The sequence below is a fragment of the Botryllus schlosseri genome, chromosome 1, assembly GCF_051294905.1.
Source record: "Botryllus schlosseri isolate E-star chromosome 1, Bs_hap1, whole genome shotgun sequence".
NCBI classification, from domain to species: Eukaryota; Metazoa; Chordata; class Ascidiacea; order Stolidobranchia; family Styelidae; genus Botryllus; species Botryllus schlosseri.
The window spans coordinates 5,174,596-5,198,014 of NC_137236.1; the positions used below are offsets into that span (position 1 = coordinate 5,174,596).

The 23,419-nt window shown below is 39.0% G+C and overlaps 7 protein-coding genes across 10 annotated transcripts in view; 3 read left to right on the forward strand and 4 right to left on the reverse strand.

Moving 5' to 3' along the window:
* LOC145436146 (serine/threonine-protein kinase PLK1-like) overlaps positions 1-23,419 on the reverse strand; it is a 992,061-nt gene that overhangs the window by 829,944 nt on the left and 138,698 nt on the right. The window lies entirely within an intron of this gene.
* The window catches only part of LOC145443015 (uncharacterized), a 290,638-nt gene that overhangs the window by 200,696 nt on the left and 66,523 nt on the right, over positions 1-23,419 (reverse strand). The gene's annotated exons all lie outside the window — the stretch shown is intronic.
* The window catches only part of LOC145441575 (uncharacterized), a 232,529-nt gene that overhangs the window by 54,367 nt on the left and 154,743 nt on the right, over positions 1-23,419 (reverse strand). The gene's annotated exons all lie outside the window — the stretch shown is intronic.
* LOC145436771 (uncharacterized) overlaps positions 1-23,419 on the reverse strand; it is a 355,402-nt gene that overhangs the window by 15,986 nt on the left and 315,997 nt on the right. The gene's annotated exons all lie outside the window — the stretch shown is intronic.
* Positions 6,137-9,540, forward strand: LOC145446105 (serine/threonine-protein kinase PLK1-like). The gene is made up of 5 exons (XM_080324357.1): positions 6,137-6,333; positions 6,968-7,122; positions 7,981-8,106; positions 8,761-8,935; positions 9,401-9,540. The coding sequence occupies exons 2-4, from the start codon at positions 7,000-7,002 to the stop codon at positions 8,800-8,802; spliced, it is 291 nt and encodes a 96-aa protein (XP_080180483.1). The 5' UTR covers positions 6,137-6,333; positions 6,968-6,999; the 3' UTR covers positions 8,803-8,935; positions 9,401-9,540.
* Positions 9,567-23,419, forward strand: part of LOC145441576 (uncharacterized) — a 268,801-nt gene continuing 254,948 nt past the window's right edge. The window contains exon 1 of the mRNA XM_080319505.1: positions 9,567-10,727. Coding sequence (XP_080175631.1) covers positions 10,608-10,727 — 120 coding nt within the window. The 5' untranslated portion in view covers positions 9,567-10,607. The remainder of the gene's footprint in view (positions 10,728-23,419) is intronic.
* On the forward strand, positions 20,974-23,418 carry LOC145437385 (uncharacterized). The gene is made up of 2 exons (XM_080314606.1): positions 20,974-21,004; positions 21,743-23,418. Exons 1-2 carry the CDS (start codon positions 20,974-20,976, stop codon positions 22,738-22,740), a joined length of 1,029 nt encoding a protein of 342 aa, XP_080170732.1. The 3' UTR covers positions 22,741-23,418.

The window sequence follows — 23,419 nt, forward strand, 5'->3', positions numbered from 1 at the left end:
CCAGGTCATTTCTGATGGTATAAAATATTTTTTTGTAAGTTTCGCATTCTACATATAAGTGGTGTAGAGTCTCTTCGTCGTTCCTGCAAAGTTTGCATTTATTTTTTATCTTCTTGTTTTTGGTGCTTTCCCACCCAGCCGCCATTTTTCTTGATCCTGTAAAATAACTCTCGGTGTTAATTCTGTAGGATATGACTCTCTGGTTGTTGTTGACGAGTTCTTTCATGTTGTTCTCGTACAGCCATATCCTTTTCCAGTTCTTCATTTCTTCTCCCTTATTTGTTGCTGTCTGCCTGAGGAGTAACGCATATACTTCTTTCTGGGCAAGCTCGTGTGCGTCTTCGTTTTCCCTCAGTATCGAGGTATATGCTTCTCTTTCTTTTTCCCAGCTTTCCGTTGGTTTGTATCTGTGAGGACAGTTGTTATTGTATAACTTTGCATTTATACTTCTCACCTTTGTTGAGAGGTTATATACGGCCTCCGAGTGCCAGATCTCTTTAGGTTCGTCGAGCTGGGATAGTTCCTGCATCCTTTTGATTCTCCTCGTTTTCACCGCCGTGTCAATGTCTGGCATTCCAATTCCCCCTTCTTTTCTTGGTCTTTTCAGGGTGTTTCTGCTCTTCTGCTCTAGTTTCTCTGGGCTCCAGAGTAGATCGAATAAGAGTTTTTCCATTTCCTTCAAATATTCTTTACGCAACTGCTTATTGGAATAAGTATATGTTACTTTGGTTATTATGAAAGCTTTTATGGCAGTAATTTTCCCCAGCCATGACAGTTTTTTGGATTTGATAAAGTTAGCCGATTTTCGAAGTCCTTGTATTATTTTTCCATAGTTTAAGTCTTCTTCTTGTTCTCCATGATGTATGCCCAGGATTTTTGCACTCGATCTTAGCATGTGCGCATGTGGCGAGCTTTGCAGGATACATCGTGATCTTGGGTTCAGTGCTAGGATTTCTGTCTTTTCTCTGTTTATTTCCTGCCCCGTCACCTTATATAGTTTGTCGTATTCCTCTAGTATCTCATGTATTGAGCCTGTTGAGCTAATGTATAGGGTTACATCATCAGCAAATTGGTCCAGTTTATGGGTTATGCTTCCGATTCTTATTCCTTTGATTTTCTCGTTTGTATCTATCCTGTTGGCTAGAGGGTCAGCACTTATGGCGTATAGTGTCATGCTGAGAGGGCATCCTTGACGAATCCCTCTCAGACATGTGACTTCCGCTGCTTTTAGTCCATTTACTTCCACTATTGCGATTGGGTTGTTATATATCTCTTTAATGGCGTTTAGTGTTTCGCGAGTGACTTGAAATTTTTCTAGCACTTTGATTAGCATACTGTGGTTCACTTTGTCAAAAGCTTTTTTAGCATCGATGGTCATTATGTATCCTTCTATAGGTTTATCGCGGTGATATCTCAGGACAGCTTCGATGTTATTGTGTATTACATCCATCTTCCTTCCCGGGATACCTGCTTTCTGCGAGGTACTTATCTTTTCTGATATTTCATTGGTCAGTTTCTTGTTCAGGATTTTTGCCATGATTTTATAGTCAGTGTTGAGCAGGGAAATGGGACGCCAATTCTCCAATTTCCTTTTTTCTTTCCCTTTATGGATCAAAATAACTTTTGCCAACTTCCAGCTTTTTGGCATTTTTCCTAGTAGTATTGCATTATTTACTAGCTGTGTAAGTTTTCTGCCAATTGCTTTCCACATGGTGATGTAGAATTCTACAGTAAGACCATCAGTACCGGGTGATTTCTCTTTAGCCATAGATTTAAGTGTATCGTACACCTCTCCTCTCTCTATCGCTGCTGGGTGTTCTTTGTCCATTGTCTGTTCTTCTGCTTTGAACTTGTAGGTGGAGAGGTATAATTCTTGTCGTTCCTGGTTTGCTGTTCCACTTTGCGACCATAGCTCTTCATAGAAGGATTTGATTTCTGCGGTGATGCTATTTGCATCGGTTGTTACTGTTCCGTCGGCCATCAACAGTTCCTTCAGTTCTGCCTGCTTTTTTCTGTTTTTTAGGTGTTCCCAGAACTGTTTTGTTTTACTCTGTTCTCCCTGTGGCACTCCTGGGATGGCAGTTAGTCTCAATTTGCCCATTGTTCTTTCGTAGCTTGTTTGAAAGCTTGCGTTTTTGTTGGTATACGCTGTGTATCTTTTGCTTATATTGGCTATCTTTTTCTTTGTTCCATCCCACCACTCTTGAATTGTATCATATTTTTCGATGTTATTTTCCTCATTGCAAATGAGGTTCGCTATGATATTTTGGTATGTTTTGTCGGACAGTAATTCTTTGCTGCATTTCCAACTTTTCCTGTCCCAAGAAGTTTCGGGTTCTATTCTGATGTTTAGCGTAGGGCTTATGTGGTCTGCGACCTCATTATTTTCATGCGTTGCATGCACTATGTGTTCTAGAAGTTCTTTTGACGCATATATTCTGTCAATTCTTCTTCCACTTTTCTTCGTCACGTGGGTATATATCCTTTTATGCGGATACATATGTCTGAACGTGTCGATCAATTCTGCTTCTTCTATTATGTTTTTAAAGCGTTTATCGTTGCTGTTGGTCGTTGATAGTTGGTTGTTGGTGTCTTTTGGGTTTATAACAAGGTTAAAGTCTCCCCCCATTATCGTTGGGATATCTATATTGTTAATTTCTTGCTCTAGTTTGGTTAAGAAGTCTCTTCTTAATTTTCTTGGAATTGGTGAATCCCCAGATGGAGCATATACGTTCAGGATGGTAAGTGGGCACTGCGCTATTTGCATAGTAATGCTTTGTAGTCTATTTTCAATCAGGATAGAATGATCAATAATTTTACCTCCATATTCCTTCTTTATCATGATGGTCGTGCCATCATATTGTCTCTTATAGTTTGTAGAATTCATGTATGCTATATATCCAATTTTCTCCGCCCATTCCTTAGTGGATTCATGGTCCATTTTGTGGGTCTCCTGTATGAGAAGTATATCCATTTTTGATTTTAGGATGTATTCTTCCAAGTCATCTAGTCTTTGTGTTATGCCATTTACGTTGATCGTTGCTACTTTCATTTTTCAGTATGGTATGATATGGTGCTTGTGTCAGACGTGAGGTTAGGATTATCTGACTCATCACTGTCGCTGTGGTCATGTTTTCTTCTTTTCTCCGATTCTGTATTCTCACTGCTGTTTGAGTCTCTGAAACGTTTGTTTGGTTCAGAGATCAGCGAGTCGGGGTCAATTGCTGTCTCGTTCAGTGGATCCAGTGGTTCATTTTCTGCTAATTCGTAGTTCGGGGTTGTTCCTTGTTTTTCTTCGTTTAGCGGCGATGTGGATGTATCTTGTATATTTTCATTTATTGTCTCACGGCGTCTGGTTTGAGCGCCTATTTTTGCTGCAAACATGGTTTTGTTAGATTCAGCGTTCCTGATCTTGACTTCTAAGTTGCTGTTTTTTTTTCGATTCTTGATTATTGGCTTGTCCATTATTTTGGGTTTGGGCGTATTTGGTGATGATTCTGTCCTCTTTGGGTTCTGCTTATTTTCGTACCACATGTTGTTATCGTTTTCGTCATCTGTTCTGTTATTTTCTTCTTCATGTGGGATGTCGCTGATTGCCTGAAATCTGTTCCGGAGTTCAATGGCTTGGGGTACTGTTTCTGGACATTTTGCTTGGGTATGTCCCTTTTTGTTGCATTTGGTACATTTCTCGTATTTGCTTGGGCAGTCTTTTATGTAGTGTTCTTCCGAGTTACATAGGTAGCATTTCTTGTTGTAAATATCGTCCGCCGTTTGGATTGGGCATGTGTATCCATCTATGTTTATCGCTCTTGGCATATTCTGTTTGCAGAAGTCCTCGACCCAGGCATTGGTAAAGCCATTGTATAGTCCTGTGTTTTTTCGGTATACTCTAGTGGTGCTGACTACGGTGCCAATTCCTAGTCTGGATATTTCCTTCCTCATTGTATCGGCTTTAGATTCCGTTGGAATTCCTCGTATTATGAGGTGAGTTGCTGGGAGTCTTGGAAGTTCGATCTTTATAGTCTCGAATCCAGTTGCTCTCTCTGTTTGGTCTAACTCCTTGTATACCAAGTCTCTTGTATTCTGGTCTCCTTTTTGTTCTTTAAATGTAAGTATCCAGGTACCTTTTCGGATTTCGTACAGCGCTTCCATGTCTTTGCGGTACGCTTTCGTTGTTGGGTTTTCATTGATTTGGTCCCATATTTCGTCAAAAGTTAGCTCCCCAGGGCCTTTCACGAAGAGTGAGCGCGGTCTTCGGTGGCTGAAAACCGGCTTTGGTTTTCCGGCTGCTGCCGCCGCATAGTTGCCATTTTGCTGTCCGGTATGTTCATCTTGTATATCCATATTTGCTGCTTCGCCCATTTCTATATCCAATTTATATCCCCGTATGATTTGTAAATCCGATACCGTATATATCCAGTGGTACGTTTATATCCAAAGTCACAACTTGAATATACGAAACAACGTACCACCTTAACGCTCTCTTCTCAAGTCAAACAATCAGATCCACGGACCATCAGTTATATATATATATATGTATATAGTTATATAGACTTAACGCCTTAACACAATCAATCCATATCGGCAGCTAATTTTCTTTTAAATGCACAACGAGAACTATAACTAGACGCTGTTCAAAATCATGAACTAGAATTATAACTAATTTGACATTAGAACTACAACTAAGAGCTAAACTGAACAGTGAATATGAAAAACAGTACACCCGAGGTCTGGCATACGCAATCATTGGGCATACCTTATGGAGTCATAGCGACACCTTAGGGTTGTACGGCGGCTAAAAAGTAGAAAGCAGAAATGCCTGACAGGAAATATTCTTTCTGATATTTTTGTTTCGTGTGACAGTCATATGGAGTTATTCTTTTGATGCACAGTTGACTATAGGCACCAATATTCTATAGTGTGGTGCAATGAGATCGATTTTCGTATTTTATGTTACTGGCCAATCATTCGGGCCATAGAAGACTTGCTGATTGGCGCAGGAGTTCGCCATGTTAGTAAAGGTTGGAGACCACTGATCTTATATCAGTTTGACAATTTATTAAATATATTATTCCACATCTTGCATGGTTATTAACATTAGCTTCGGTATGGTCGACGAAATAAAAACCTATCGTCTGTTTTGTTGCCTCTCTGTGATTCGTTTACGGCTCAATGCCCTCGGCCTCAATATGGATGGGGGACTCCCCTCTGTCTGAGTAAATATTAAATATATTTGATTCTTGCTCAATGCGCACTGCTCAGTAAAAGTATAGATTACTACTCTCCGTAAGTTAGTAATAATTCAGATTACTGTTCTTATAAAGAAGAAGCTACACACTTTATGAAATAACCTTTTACCAGTGTCAAAGACTAGTATAATTATCCCACTTGTATTTATCAATTTGCGAATTATCATCAAATCTCTGGACTAGACATCGTCACATCGATATGGCAGATTTTACCGTACGTCCTCACCGCGTATTATCAGTTCCGCTGTTATAATTCCATCTGTTTTACTTGAGGACCTGAAGTTGAGGTTCTGGGCAGACTTCCAAAAATTACCAATCTGGTTAGTTGACGGTTTTTCAGTAGTTCAAGTTTCAGTTGCATATTTTGAAAATTGCTACTTCTAGTTCCAGCGTTGTGCATTTAAAAAGATATTATTTACCCAAGCGCTATATAGAAAACATGTGTCGTAATTTCACAGGAATCGTGATATCCGTGTTCTGTTGTGTGATGTTCTTGCAGCCAGCCAATGGCAATAATGGCCCATTGCTAGCTCGGACTCGGAGTCGTCGCTATACTAACAGACTTGTATAGTTGTATGGATTCTGTGTCCTGTGCTCACACAATTCCCAGCCAGCGGCTTACTGTTATATTAGGCAAAACTTACCGAGATTCCAGTCGGGCTATAACAGTAACAGAGATGTAGGCTACCCCGTGCTTCTAGTTCCAGTTCTAGTTGTCTAGTCTTCTAGTCAAGTCTTTGAACTACAAGTATGAATCAAGTTTGTTATGCATATTTTTAGACAATAAAACATTTTTATCAAGTAGCCAGTTAAATGTTACCAAACAAGTTATTATTGATCAACCTTATTAGACCATATCAGTTTCAGTATCTGTTAATGCACGACATTTCATTTTGCAGGCTGATTTGTGTTTGATTTCACGATAATGTAAGATGAAGTTGACAATCGCCAGACTCGTGTGTGATGGTTCTACTGGGAAACGATACAAAGAGGTTGATTTCTTGGCAAAGGGGGGTTTGTGAAATGCTGTGAAATCACGGAAGTCCAAACAAAAGAAGATTTCGCTTGTAAAATTGTGCCAAAGGTGAGTTAAGTGTGCTGACGCAAGTAATCTATGTGACTATGTTGTATGCACCAATGCCTTCTTTTGTTAACTGTGTTGAAAACAAGGATTTGGTCTAAAGCTTGCAAGTTGTCATTCTCAAAGCCAATCTAACACAATGAAGCAGACCTTGGGCACTCTTGTGCCTGCAATGTCGTCAGATTCTACAATTCAGCTTCTAGTCCCAGTTCAAGACTAAGTCCGCCTCGGGCCACATATTGAACAGCTCATGTAGAATAACATTTTGATTAGCTTTAGTAACTATCTTCATCTCAAGTCTGGATTAAAGTGTAATAGTATTTGTTGTTTCCGTCTCTTTTGCCAACATGCCATATTACACCACATTTGAATACAAATCGAATACAAATTTCTTGCAACTATAACTAAAACTAACTCAAGACTAAAGACTAGAACTGCTCCCTTTTCGCAACACACAACTAGAGATGGGAACTGCTCACACACACTGCTCACTAGAACTACTATCTTAAACAAATACTTGCCACTAGAACTAGAACTACTCACTTTATGAAATGTGCAACTAGAACTACTCTAAATACCTGTAGTCAGTTGACCGTCAACTAAATAGACTGGTAATTTTTACAACTCTAAATTTCAGGCACTGCTCTGTATGAGCATAAGAAAGACAAAATGTGTCGAGAGATCAGTCTCCATCACAGTTTGAATCAAAAACACGACGTTGGATTTCACGGATTTTTCCAAGACAAGGATTCTATCTTCATTGTTCTTGAGTTGTGCAAAAGAAGGGTACCGGTAAGCGATACAACTGTCATGTACGTCTAACTGTGATGGTCGCAATTGCATCAGCTTTGTGAGGTTCATTACCTGACAGACTTGGAAAACTAGATAATTCTGGTTTTCTTATTAGACTAATTATAGCTAAATGCTTGTATGTTGGTATTTTAATATAATTTCTGGTTTACCTGAAAATATTACTGGAAAACTGTATACCGTAGTGGTAAACAAGCCAACCTTAGTGTAAATACAGTTGTCATTCTCTTGCTTATGAAAACTCTTATTTGATATCAAGTAAATTTGATATTTTTTGCATTTCTTTTACGAATTGAATGATTTAAATTATAATCTGATTTCGATAGCTTGTGTAGCTATAATTTTAATTTTAATCTAGTTTGCCAAAGCTGAATAATTCCTCTTTACACAACTGTGATCAGAGAGCTGGCACAACTATTCGAGTACTCAAATCTGAATCTGAATTCTAATGATTTGAATGGAGAAGCGAGAGATGATTTTTTGGAGTACTGAGCTTGTACGTTCCTAGTCACAAGAGGTAAAGATGATTAAAAATAAACTGAACTCTGCTGAATGTAGAGTAAAGTGGGTAAATTTACCAATGAAATTATTATACTTTCAATAGTATTTCTCACTGTCGATATCTGAAAACCTCGACTGGTCATATCGCAGAACACGGAACATGTGTACAAAGCTACTCACACATTTAAAAAGCTCATCCAGTCAAAGACTTTTCATTGTATTCAGCGAGATTGTCAACTTGATGCTGTAATGGAAGCTTCTTTTAGATATTAGTCTACCAACAAATAATATTATTGATTTCATTCTAGCAATCCAATTGTCTTTGTATTTTATTGTCAGTCGCTAATGGAAGTTTACAAAAGAAGGCGCGTCATCACAGAACCAGAGACTGGCTATTACATGCTACAGATTCTGCTTGCAGTGGTTTATCTTCACGATTCTGAGATCATTCACACGGATATCAAGGTAACGTTGCTTGCAGTAGTATGTTGCACTGGGTCAGAGGGGATCAATACCAATGGACTTCTTGATTTTCACAGCACTCAAGACATGGGCAACTAGTTATTACAAATTATACTGATTAGAGTGAATGCCTGCAATCTTAATTCTAAGCCAATTATGGTTTTCCTGCAATTGATACAGGTGAAGTGTATACGGTAGTGAGAAACAAGCCAAGCTTGTTATACAGACATTTGCCATTCTTGTGTTTATGAGAATGAATAGTGATCTAATATTATTCGAACTTCATTCAATGTCCAAGGTCTGGCGAATTCAGCAATTATATTTCAAATCATTTTGAAAAATCTGTGCAGCCATCATCTAATTATGGTATAATTTGGAGAAAAACTGTTTGGAAATAACTGTGTAGATATCATTATAAAATACTGTAACATGGGAAAAACTTTGTATCTGTAATGCTAATCCTAGCCCAATTTAGAAAAGCTGAAATTTTTTTAATTTTCCAAATAGTTTTATCCTGATACTTGAATTCCTTCCTTACTGTTTCAAATCTAGATTCTTATTATACTTTGAAATCCACAAATCCTGATTCCAAAAAATATTTTTAAATGTGTGAGTTACTATTTGTGATTTGATTGCCATTTGTGATTTTATCACCAGAATGTTGGCAAGCAACCCGTCTCAGTGACTGTTTGTAACTGAATTGCTGGGGAGCGAGTATTTCAACCATTCAACGGCAACATTCCTCAGAAAGTGCCCAAAAGCTGCTTGACCATGGCGCCTAGAATTTCGGAACGCTAACTACAGCAAAGGCGTCCTCTGCAGAGTTTCAACAGTGAGTTTTTCGTAGGTCTCGGCGAAATCATGTTCCCGATTAATTCGATTCTGAATCAAGTATTACGTTTTGGGTCGCGTACTCGAGTCTCATTCATGATAACTAGAGCCCGATCGATATCGTATTTTTGAGCCAATACCGATAAGTAGAACCTTCACCGATAACCCCGAAATATTCCACCGACATCGAAATAATATGGCAACTAGCTAAGACATATTTCCAAACCTTCCGGGCATTTATTTGAACTTGCGGTCATTGCTATACTTGGATATAAAATAAACTAATAAGGATGCATCTGAACGCCTGTAAGCAGAGTCGGTCTGTAGCGTTAGTGCCTCTACTTTTATGGACTACTCAAGTGGGTTTTGCCACCACACCCCGAACCTTCACCATTATTAGTACTGATGACAACTAGAACTACTCACTTCTTAAAATCCGCAACTGAAGCCAGTATCTGAATTTCAGGCATTGTTTGTGAAGTAGCATGAGAAAGACGAATGTGTCAAGATATCGGTCTCCGTCACAGTTTGAATCACAAGCACGTCGTTGGATTTCACGGATTGTTCCAAGACAAAGATTTTGTCTACGTCGTTCTTGAGTAGTGCAGAAGAAGGGTAAAAGTATTTCCTCACTATAAACGTAATGCAACGCTAACTGCGCCGGTCGCAAATGCATTAAATCTGTCATGTTCATTACCAGCAGAATTGGATAACCAGATAATTATTTTTCTATAATGTATTAGGCTAAATATGGCAAAGTACTTGTCATGTAATTCCAATCTAATTAGTCAACTAATTCTACATATGTAGTGTGAAACGAGTCACGATCGGTGAACTATTCTCTTGCTTATGATAATCAAGTCCAATTTGATATGAACTGAACTTGATTTCTTTTCCCAACTAGGTAATTAAATTCTAATCTAATTTGGATGGGTGTTCAATATATTTCTAATCTACTTTGAATAATTTGATCATTTTCTAGTGACACAACTGTGATCACTAGTGCTGGGCACAGTGATTTGATGACTCAAATCTGAATCGAGTATCAATTCAAATAATTTGAGTCGAGTAGTAGGAAATGATTGTTTCGAGTGCTGACAATATACGCTTCATGCCGCAAAATGGAAAAATCATATTAACTATGAGCTGAATTGAACAATTGAGAATTATATTTCTCACTGTGAAAAGCTGTGAACCTTGATTGGTCGTATCGCAGTATACGAAACATGTAATACAAAGCTATGCACGTTGCTGAAAATGACATGTCTGTGAAGTTGTGAGCAACCGAAAGCATTGTCCCATAGTGTGATGAAATAGTAATGGTAAAAATAGTGCAAAATAATCTTTATAATATGACTAGAATAGGTATTATATTCTTTGTGGTGTTGCTATGAAGTTAACATGAGTGACTCAAACTCATTACTCGATTCAGAATCAAATCACTCAGGTACTCTATTTTAGCCAGCCAGATTTATTTCACGTTCAGTATCAAAAAGCAACTATTAAATAAAGTTTGGAAGGTTCACCGGTCTGTGAAAACTGTCTTCAAATTTGACCGTCTCTCTAACTCAGAAAGGTTGAGAACCACTGATTTAGATGATGTGTCCAACAAATATTATTGTTTCTCTCATTCCAGCGATCCAATTACCTTTTATTTTTGTTGTCAGTCGCTGATGAAAGTTTACAAAAGAAGATGCGTCATCACAGAACCAGAGACTCGTTATCACACGCAACGGATTCTGCTTGGTGTTTTTTGTCGTCACGATTGTAAAATCATTCACAGAGATATCAAGGTAACATTGTGTGCAATAGTGCATTCGTAAATAATCTTCGAAAATTATGTCAGAACCAGAGCCGACCGATGATTGGTTTGTCAATTTGGGGATAAAACTATGTACATTATGTACCATCAACGTAAAATGATTGATGGCGCTACAAGCTCTCTAAAGTGAACTCGTACAAACTACTGGATGTTCAACATGCACAACAAGAATTAGAACTGCTCACTTTTCCAAATTCTCTAGTTGAACCAACGACCATTGAAAATCCGTAACTAACTAACTAATACACAACTCGCTAATGATTGTTTGGTTAATAAATTACAAATGAGCTGAGAAATATCGGAGATAGAATTGGCATCTCAAATTGATGGGGTTTTTAGTTTAAAACGGGAGTGGTTTCGACCCACAATACTCAGCCCAGCCTGTACCATTGTTTGGCACGATGACTCAGAGCTAGGGCTGTCATGAGTAAACTCAAGTCAAACTCGAGTCGTGCTTATTTGGTGACTCGTCTTGACTCGAGTCATATGACTGTCACTGTAACTTCGAAGAATAGTGAAGTCGCCACATGATTGGTATTCCCTATATCAGTCTTGAAAATAGGGCCAGAAACTGTAAGACTGATGAAAATAACGATAGTATGAATGCAAGTGATTCTATATCACTCGAGGAGAGTTGGACAAAGTGAATTGAAACGGAGTGTAATGATAACTGGACATTGAACATAATGACTTGGACTCGAGTCAAAACGCCATATATCAGACTACACTTTTTACTATCTGACTCGGACTCGGACTTGAGTCGGTGGTGAATTATAAATGAATCGACTTGACTCGAGTCAAAACTTTAAAAGTGAGATTGACATGTGACTCGGAACCACTCACTTTTCAAGTCCGCATCTATAACTTGAACTACTTAAAAACAGTAGGTATTGACCATCAAGTAATTGGATTGGTAGTTTGTACAAGTCTGTTTACTTTTGTTTAAATAATTGCGAAATTTGTACTGACAGCTTGGCAACCTGTTTCTGAACAATAACATGGAGGCGAAAATGATTTTGGCCTGGATACCAAATCAACTTTATGAGGCCCACACAACCATATTACCCCTGTAGATCTCAGAAAGAAGGGACGCAGTTTCGAAGGAAACAACGAGTCACTGGGTTGTGTTTTGTGCGTGTAATGCAACATTAAACTGGGACGTCATAAAAGGAGGTTATATATGTCTTAAAGATAGCGTTCTGCAAAATCGAGTACCTAAGTGATTTGGTTATTAATCGAGTCGAATATTTGAGTATCTCTCATGACGTCGTAAATTCCAAATATGCACATTTTATGCGATCGCCATGCAGGGTTGGTAACCAAGTCACAAGGTCCCGAGTCGCAAGGCAATCTCACTTTTGTAGTTTTGACTTGAGTCAAGTCGAGTCATTTTTAATTCACCAACCAGTCAAGTGCAAGTGAATGAGTAGATGGTCGAGTCCAAGCCCAAGTGTTGTGGCTGGAGTACGAGTCCAAGTCATCGTGTTAACTGTGGAGTGTTGAGCTCAAACTGATTCAAACCAATTTTCAACTCTGCTCGAATGATATAGAATTGCTCACATTCATAACACCGTATTTCCCCTCAGACCTAACAGTTTCTGGCAGACCAATTACCAATCTTGTGGTGATTTTAATATTCTTTGAAGTTACAATGAGCTGTCTGTCTTGGCCATCCTAGTCATATGTCCTGGTTTGAGTCATGCACAATGACTCGAGTACAAGTCAAGTCAATACACAAGGTGACTCGAGTCGAATCATATTACGCGCCTGAAAAAATGACTCGAGCCGTGTCACTAAAAAATTAGGACTCGTTTCGAGTCATGAATCCAGCCATCACAGCCCTGCCACTGTGAATATGATGTCGGTACTACATCTCATTATAAAGATAATTTAGTCATTTTTCGACCATACCTATTTCACTGTACTTTGTGACAATGCTGTGGCTTGATCACAATGTAGGCAATACCGCCTATCGAGTTTAACAGCCTTCCACGGTGGAAATGCCATTAAAACTATAATTCTCATTGATAAATTACGGTAACTGTTAGGGACAACAAGTGTATATTTTCAGTAAATATACGAATATAGCGACACGATATCAACACTAAAATACCATGATTTTTTCAGCATTTTGTCTATTGACCCATCTCAACGACCTTCCGTGAAGCCAGTTGTCTCCAGCTACTTTGTGAAAGCCTACATACCTCAAAAACTACAGACCGTCTGTTTGCCTATCACAAATGTCAACGCGAGACAATCTTCACCGGTGAGATTTTTACGCAGCAAGTTAACAATTAGATCTTGACCAAAACCAACCACCGCGAAAAACAATTTATTTTATCGTTTATAAATTTTCACATGTTCATGGGAAGCATTGGTTTCATGGGGATCACTTCTCGGTGTGTGGAGAATAACGAAGAAGTGTCCCCGTTTTAGCTCGCTACTGGACTACGAGCGGCGGCACTGCCACACATGCTGTGCATTACGCTTGAAACACAGGGTAACGTATCACGATTTCATTGCAGTACTTCACATCAAGAATTAACTTCGCATATGATGGATGGGCTGCTGTGATGAAGGCATTCCAAAGTAAATATAGTCAGAAAGACTGGTACTGTGGAGTATGTGACCTTCAACTTACAGAGAGCAATTCAATTCGTTGTGACTCCTGTCTCAACCGGGATCATCTCCTATGTGCTGGACTTAACACTTCCCCGAAACAAAACAAATGATTCTGTGGCCGCTGCAAAAAACAATAGACGCCTCTGTTAGAAAAATAGGTAGCGGCAACTTTGACATTGAAAGTACTTCAATGTTAGTTTTCATGCTAGATGTTCCCAGTGAAAACACGCTATCAATGCTCAAATATCTTGGAAGCAGCAAATTGTATGCACAGCATTTACTGTCACTTGCAATATGGAACGTACGGAAATGCCAGCACGCATACCAGATTAACACCCAATGATCATATATACATTGAAAGTTATACAAAAATATTTTTCGAACAGTTTGTCGTATGTGTTCGATGACTTTTTCATACCTGCTTGTGCTTAAGTTGTTCACTCCCTTAATACAAGACTCTCGTCGAAGGGAAATATCTACTTGGGCCCATTTAATAGCTACCTAACCAAGAGATCTATCAACTGACCTATCATTTTGAATGGGTTACCATCTGTGAATTGCTGTATGGCAAATACCTCATTACCTCTTGTCGCCATAATAACACTCTTGCCATACCTGATTACCTCTGATAGTCCTATTAACGCTCTTGACCTACCTGATTGCCTCTGATAGTCGTAGTAACACTGTTGCCCTACTTCGCCCAGACATTGCTTCATTCATTCATTTGCTATCATTTAATTTTTCTTCATCTTTTCAACTACAATTCGTTACAGACGGATGATACAGACACAATGTAGGCATATACTTGTACCATGCGAGTTTTATCAGACCACTTGACTTCCAAGGCTGTATCGATCTCTCCTATCCGACACCAAATACTGTGCATGCACATATTTTCTGTATGATCATTGCTGCTGTCCATTTGTTCTGTATTTCTGTTCGTATGAAAATAAAGACGCACAGTCTCTCTCAGTTGGTATTCCAATCAATACTGCGCAGCAACATCAAGTATGAGTACTCGTAGTACAGCAGAGGTGACAATTCCGTCTTAGCTGTACAAGTTCACGTACAATTGGTTAGGTCAACGACGCTTGCATGAGTTCAGAAATAGGTGGACGGAGCAAGAATCTCGGCGAATCGTTCGTATTCTGACTGCATCCGGTTATTTAACCATAGCACTTTGGAACTCTTCGTATGGCGCAAACATTCCCTCGGAGCTCCAATTATGAGCATACAAATCAGTATCCTACTTGTTCTTACTTCATTAAGCGTAGGTGAAGATCTCTTGTAAAGGTAAAGGTGGGCGTCAAGTTCTGGTACTTTCACGACAGCAATTTGCAATTATTAGTATGGCGTAAACTTCCCCTCGGAGCTATAATTATGAGCATACAAATCACTGATCAAATCAGTAAGAGTAACCATTCAAATCAGTAACCAGAAATGCGAATAAATAATGTACAAAACCGAAACCTGTCAAAAACGCATACGGTCTCCATAGTAACGGGCCTACGTCACACGGTGCCGGACGAATAGCCTGAGAAAATTATTCGTCCGGTAACGGACGAGTAGCCACCGCCTTTTTTATTTCATCGATCATACAAAAGCTAATGTTAATAACCATGCAAGATGTGGAATGATAGATTTATTAATCTCCGAAACTGATAATAAATCAGTGGTTTTCAACCTTTACTAACATGACGAACCCTTGCGCTAATCAGCAAGCCTTCTATGGCCGAAAATTATTGCCCAGTAAGAGTATCATAGAATACCAAAATCTACCTCATTATACGCCTGACACATCACTGTAAAATATTGTTCCTCAAGTCAACAGTGCATCAAAAGAACGACACTCTATGATTGTCTCACGAAAAAAAATATTAGAAAGAATATTTCCTGCCAGGCAGTTCTGCTTCCTACTTTTTTGCCGCCGTACGACCCTAAGGTGTCGCTATGACTCCATAAGGTCTGCAGAGATGAGCATGGATTAGGATTAGGTTTTGAAAAAAACAGGATTTGTGAAATTTTGTCGGATTTGGATTAGACATTATTTTCAGAACGGATTTGGATTGGATTCACCTATTTTCTGGGAGGTTGAAATGTCGTGTGGCGAATGGCGACAAACTATAGATAACTAAGGTAAACCGGTTTACCTTAGTTATCTATAGACAAACTTTATTTAGATCACTTAATGATGTACTTATGGTTACTAAGTTATCGTGAATCAAGTGAATCGTTTGTTGTGAAAGAAAATTTTCGAATCCCTCCATTGCATAAATTAGATTTTTTTCTGAATTTCCAGCTGGAATCGGATCAGGATTGGACATGGACTTGAATTTGAAAAAGTTATGGAGTTATGGACTAGGATTTGGATTTGGATTTGAAGGTTCGGATTTGGATTGGATTAGGACATAGAAATTTCAAATCCGCTCATCTCTGAAGGTCTGCCCAATGATTGGGTATGCGAGACCTCAGGACTCAGGTGTTCTGCTTTTCATATTCACTGCTCAGTGCTCAGTTTAGTTTAGTTGTTAGTTGTAGGTCGAATTTTCAAGTAGTTCTAATTCTAGTTCGTGATTTTGAATAGTTTATAGTTATAGTTAGGGAAAATTAGCTGCCGATAAACTGAAACTTGAATCAGAAGTCGGAAGTAGAAAACGTATTGTCATCTAACGTAAATTGTGATGCCAGTGTTTTATTGGGTGATGTTCTTGCAACTAATAACAATTACAAGCTCAGAATCATCACTAGTAACGGTTGAGCAGCTAAGGGGTGGTTTTCGATGGTCAAAACCCATCCCATTTCAAACTTGCACTGATGTTCATTGTTCATGCGGAAAGCCGATTCTAATAAGATAAATATGAAGTCGATTCAAGATTGAATCTATACTTGTGATTCATAGTTGCGAAGGCAGTTAGTTCTAGTCTTTTCTAGCGTGTCTAAAAGTGAGTAATTCGAGTTTAGTTTACTCAATTTGAAAATTCAGTAGTTTGTACAAGTAGGCTATGACTGAGAACGGTGCTTTTTCCATGCATATGTCTATCTTGAAAAGGGCCTGCAATAGAGTTTGGATAAATATATATCTCCGAAAAGGTTATCTGACATTCTGCAGCACTTGTTCGGTACGCATTTACACATTGGAAAGTGATCCCCATGATCACCACCAATCGGCGTTCCCAAAAACTCCATGACCACGTACGCGAGAGTAAGCGAATGAAATATCTGACACTGTCACATTTTTGTTTTGGTGATCGGCCAGAGTGGAATTGGTGGCAACGTCACACACAACTTTTCCTGTGATTACTTGATTATTCTACGCAAGAAACCCTTCTGTCACGCGCAACTTATTGCTGAAAACAACCACTTTTTCCATTCTGGGCGTACGGAAATGATGTATTGTTTGTGCACATTCAAAAGGGGCATTGTTTTTCACTAGCCAAATGCAACTCAATTGTCATTCGATTAAGAGAGATATCCAAGAAATGAAAATAGGGAGCACTTGAATATCGCGCAAAAACCATAAATGTTGACATGCTCAATTGCTCATGGGGAACATTGATTGTTGGTAATCATGGGGAACATTTTCCAGTGTGCGAAGTATACCAAAGAAGGTATTGCAGCATGTGCATAAGTTCGCTAATTTTAACAATCTTCAGACTGATTATTTTCGTATAAAGCTTGCCTCCCTGGAAGTATTGATGTTTGTCTGATGTTTTTGGTTATGGTCACATTATGATTTGTGAGAGCTGCTTGTATATGGTGTCTTATCGTTGGTTCCTATATGTTCATATTTTCACTGTTGAAAATTTCACTAGTGCCGATGGGTACAATGGTTACATTACTGTATTCGAATTTAGTATTAATTGCAATAATTCAAGTAGAGTAGTGAGAGATGATTTTTTCAAGTACGGTACTGTAATATAATCTTACACTCCTTGATAAGATACTAAGAGTTATATTCTTACTGCCATACATCGGTGATCGGATTTGTTGGAAGTAAAGCAAATTTCTCTTATTAAAATACAAACTCTTTCTTGTCCTGTTTCAATCTTTTTGTATTTTTGTGAAAAACATTCGATAATTTTGACGCTGTTGTATATGCACAGTTGATTTTGCGCACCAGTATTCTATAGTAATGCATCAGTTGTGCAATGTGATGGATTTTGGTTTCCGTAATTTCGAAAATTTGTAGTTTGCTGAAGGCCTGCAGATTATCGTATGGGCTTGCCTAGTTATCGTAGTTAGGAAAGGCCAAGAACTACTGCTAAAACAGTTATAGCTTTCACAATGCCTTGCCGTTTGATTTGATAAGTGGGTGGTGGAAGTTTTTAATATTGACCGAGGAGGTGTGGGGTCAAGTGTAGAATACGGCCAGTGATCCCCATGACCATCACAGATCATTGTTTCACATTACACCAACAAATTCTTCCCATGAACACATCAAAATAAATTGTTTTTCTTTCCTGTGGCGTGACGGACTGACGGATATTGGGGTTGTCGGAGGGGCTATTAGGGTTGGGGGAGCAGGGATGCTGGGAATATTAGGGTTGCCGGAGGTGGGATATTAGGGTTGCCGGTTGTGGGATATTAGGGTTGGGGGAGGGGGATATTAGGATTGCCGGAGGTGGGATATTAGGGTTGCCGGAGATGGGATATTAGGGTTGCCGGAGGTGGGATATTAGGATTGGGGGAGGGGATATTAGGGTTAGGAGATCTATATCCATCACCCCAACCTTAATCTTGGGATGGCCTAACCCCAGCCCCTCCGGCTACCCTAATATACCCCCAACCCTAACATACCCCTAACCCTAATCTCCCCCCTCCGGCAACCCTAACATCCCACCTCCCCTAACCCTAATATCCCACCTCCCCTAACCCTAATATCCCACCTCCCCTAACCCTAATATCCCACCTCCCCTAACCCTAATATCCCACCTCCCTCAACCCTAATATTCCACCTCAGGCAACCCTAATATCCCCCTTCCCTAATATCTCACCTCCGGCAACCCTAACATCCCACCTCCCCTAACCCTAATATCCCACCTCCCCCAACCCTAATATTCCACCTCCGGCAACCCTAATATCCCATCTCCGGCAACCCTAATATCCCACCTCCGGCAACCCTAATATCCCACCTCCCCTAACCCTAATATCCCACCTCCCTCAACCCTAATATTCCACCTCAGGCAACCCTAATATCCCCCTTCCCTAATATCTCACCTCCGGCAACCCTAACATCCCACCTCCCCTAACCCTAATATCCCACCTCCCCCAACCCTAATATTCCACCTCCGGCAACCCTAATATCCCACCTCCGGCAACCCTAATTTCCCACCTCCGGCAACCCTAATATCCCACCTTCCCCAACCCTAATATCCCACCTCACCAATCCTAATATCCCACCTCCGGCAACCCTAATGTCCCACCTCCGGCAACCCTAATATCCGACTCTCCACAGGCAAAATAAAAACAATTTATTTTGACGTGTTCATGTGAAGCACTATGAGTTTTTACATGTTCATGTGAAACATTAATCGGTGATGGTCATGGGGATCACTGGCCGTATTCTACACTTGACCCGGAGGTGTGTCTTAAAAAGTTGAAGAACTACTGTTCTAGACAATATATATTCGGTATACTGCCAACGTTCCTGCTGGTATTACAGTGTTATAATAGTTGGGCTTTGTAAAGTAGACAGACTTTTGGGGTTGTTTGAAAATCAATTTTGTTTTCAAATCTTACTGGCTAGTTGATGAATATGCCAAGTTTGTTAAGCGAAAACTAATATGGTGGAAAATTATTGATTTTTAACAACAATCAAAAATTTCATTGAAATTGTATCGGCTCCCACATGGAATTGTTAGGTTGTCTACAAAAATATTGAAAGATTTATATTCATCAACTCCAACCCATAGAAGTATCAGGGTACGAAATGTTGGATTATGAAAAATAATACTCTTTCCTATAGGACATTTCATCTTTAAAACTGGATTGAACGGGTTCATGAGCCTGTATCATTGCACAGTTCCAGTCTTGCGGAGTTAACTACGCCTTGTGAAACCTAAAACGATATTTGGGTCCCGTGATTCTAATTTTTTGCAAGCTCCAAAGATGATCTGAAAAGCGCTACAATAGTAATTGCTAGGGCTGGGTAGTGTCCTAGTGGGCATCAGGTTTTAATGAATTGATTGGGACAATAAGGGATTGTTTTTTTCGGAGTTTCGAAATCATATGATCCTCGCCACTAAGATGTAACTTGTCAAATCAGAATTCGAGTTTCGATGCTATTTTCTTCTGCGAAAGGATTGAAAACATGAATTGTTGTCAAAAGTTGAATGAAATGGTTGTGGTCTAAAAACACCAAGCTATCTTTATTGTGATATAAAACTGGCATTATGCACTTCGTGATCGCGTAAATGGTACATATCTGAACTTGACACATCTTTCGTATTGTTATGTCGTCACAACGAAGGATACTCAAATCCCCAACTTGACTCGAAGCCTAATACTCGATTTATATCTACTGATTACGCATGGGAGAACTCATGCGGGCACCACGTTAAAAGGTCTAAAATTAGAATTAAAATTGTTGAAACCATATTGAATGGTTCCGGGAATTCAAAAGGTCATATACATAGCATTTCATTAACTATATTCATAAATATGGTAAAATGCCATGCAAAATTCTTCCATCTCGTTTTGATTGCAGAAATTCAAAATGAAATGAGGTCTATAGAAAGGGAACCAATTTGAAAGCTAGGATTTATCAGGCAGTGTCCACTCTGTGTGCAGTATGTGCTAAAATCTTCTAGTTTAGTCCTGCCGTCAATTGTAGCCAGTGTTGGGTTCAATTCACCACCTTTTCTATCCACGACAATATGAATATCACCAATAAGTGTTTCCGGTGAACATGTTAAAATTTATCGTGTTCGTAATGGGTTAAGGGCAGACTTGGACAACTAGAAAGCTTTCAGCTTTTTTAAAGTTAGCTAGCTAGCTACACATATTTTAAATTTCCGAATTTGATTAGACTTAGACTTACCGATACTGAATTTGTGAAAACTTGGTAGTTAAATCAATTTAATCTCGTATCAAATCATAGAGTTCATTCCAATACTTATGGAAATGTGTGTGCTGTACAGCAAGCTTGACTCGTTTTACATGGTACAGTTCTCTATCATTTTCAATAAAATCAGACAACAAATAAGAAACAAAATGAGAGCATATTCACATTTCACAGTCACCATCGAGTCATGTCAGGTCAATCGATTTTTGAAGGTGACTCGAGTCAAGTCAAGTCAAGTCACGAGTCAATTCACGATTCAAGTCAAATTGAATTTTCGAAGTATGAGTGATGATGAAAAGTCATTACAGTTTGCTGACTGTGTAAAATCCAGCTTAATTGACCAAAATTACCATTTATCTTGAATCTAATAACGAATATAAAGTTAACTATACATGCAAAAAGGCGTTGTATCATTCACCAATACGCAGAACTTCTACATGAGTAACTGAATAGCTACATGCTATACAGTCTGTTATTATCTGCCAAAATGGCGAATCGAATACGAAGCCTCAGGATGTTGAAACAAATTGCTATGGTACAATACACTACTCAGCTACATGTCCGTGAGAATTTGAAAGCATAAACTATATTCACTCAATTTAAATTATACAAGAGAGTTGGTAAAGGTGAGCACTGCATAGTGTAAGCACTTGATCCGTCTAACAAACAGAGATGCGTCCCTATTAGATCAGTGGTTCTCAATCTTTTTGGCTTCGCGTATCCATTTTCAGATCGCAACCGACCCCCGTGGGCCCCTCATGCATATGCATCTGTGGTGCCTTTCCTGTCGGCAAATCAGTTCAATTAGCTTGAAATTAATTTCAACTTGGAGCCTTCAAGGCGAGACGGTGGCATTTACGGATTTCATAGGAAATCTGCAAAGATCAACGACAGGACTGAGCATGGTGACCCTGATCTTGAGAATTGGCTGCAATTAGCTCATGTGTAGAAAAATTCTCATTAAGTAGTAGAGTTGTTTATGAATAATACCCTGAATGATGAATATCATGTGACATCAACAACTGTTATTGGTATTGTAATTAATCATGTTTCATAAAAGTCCGTTGCGTACAGCTGCTTGTCTGCATCTTCGCCATTTCGGACATGCCCGTGAAAAGTCGAGCATGCTAGCATTAGACATGCATTCATTTCGATAAGTGAGGCTTAAGTCGTGAGATGGTAATGCCACTCAGATTTGGGTAGTGGTCGTAAACGTTGAAGAACCACTGGTCTCAAAAAGATTGCCAAACACACACCTCTGTCGGCTAGTGCTATCGGAGCTGGTGGTTAACGCGACCAAGGCAATGATTGCGGAAAAGCGTTTGCTCGGATCGGACACTTGAAAACACATGAGAATACACATACTGGAGTCAAAAACTATGAGTGTCAGATATGCGGAAAAGCTTTTAATCGGCTTTGTGACTTGAAAAAACATGGAAATACACATACCGGAGTCAAAAAATATAAGTGTCGGATATGCGGAAAAGCGTTTACCCAGCTTGGTAACTTGAAACAACATGGAAATACACATACTGGAGTCAAAAACTATGCATGTCAGATTTGCGGAAAAGCGTTTGCTCTGATCGGACACTTGAAAACACATGAGAATACACATACTGGAGTCAGAAACTATGAGTGTCAAATTTGTGGAAAAGCATTTATCAGGCTCAGTAGCTTGAAAATACATGGATATACACATACCGGAGTCAAAAACTATGCATGTCAAATTTGTGGGAAAGCGTTTATTAAGCTCAGTAACTTGAAAAGACATGGAAAGGCACATACCGGAGTCAAAAACTATAGGTGTGAAATCTGCGGACAAGCATTTACGCAGCTCGACTACTTGAAAACACATGGAAATACACATACTGGAGTCAAAAACTATGCATGTCAGATTTGCGGAAAAGCATTTACCCGGCTTGGTAACTTGAAACAACATGGGAAGACACATACTGGAGTCAAAAATTATGCATGTCAGATCTGTGGAAAAGCGTTTATCCATCTTGGTAACTTGAAACAACATGGGAATACACATACTGGAGTCAAAAACTATGCATGTCAGATCTGCGGAAAAGCGTTTACCCAGCTCAGTCACTTGAAAACACATGACAATACACATAATGGAGTCAGAAACTATGCATGTCAGATTTGCGGAAAAGCATTTACTCAGATTGGTCACTTGAAAGAACATGGGAATACACATACTGGAGTCAGAAACTATGCACGTCAGGTCTGCGGAAAAGCGTTTACACACCTTGGTAACTTGAAAAGGCATGAAAGTACACATTCAGTTGAATAGCGGAACACATGTCTTTTTCTTCTTGTGATGATGATCTCGAACATGATGCAGTAATGTTGACAGCTATACCTTATACTAAAATATACTGTTACTTAGAGTGGACGTACATTTACTCTGCAATCATATCAATACAATTTACTATTGCGATCAAATCTGTACGATTACTCGACACATATATCTTTGAATCACCCTTCCGGCTAAATAACTACTTTGACGGTTGCGTAGAATGGTGGTGGACTTATATTTTCGTGTTACTAGGCCTCTTGCACATATGCATTTATCTCTGCCACAATAAAATTTCTTTACACGTTTTTTGTCTCATCTTAATTTTTTTCACTTTGAAAATATTTCTCCCAGTTTCATATTTCAATTACGGTGAATGATTAGTGCCTGAAAATTTGTTTCTCACTGCCTCAATCAGGTTTCAATGAAGACTTCTTTTGCGGTAATTTGCGCTGGGTCTGTTGTTCAAAGTAGTTTGATGTGGATATTCAAATCTTCGTATCACAATGTGATGAGCTAATACTATAGTTTATGTCACCTAAATTTTAAGTTTCGTGAGCATTAGGGCTGTTCAAAAATAACATTTTTTTCCTGAATCTTGCTGGCTACGTGATTAAATCGTTAGGTTGCCTTAAAAAACTACGCACACCAATTTTCAATTCATTCCAACCAATAT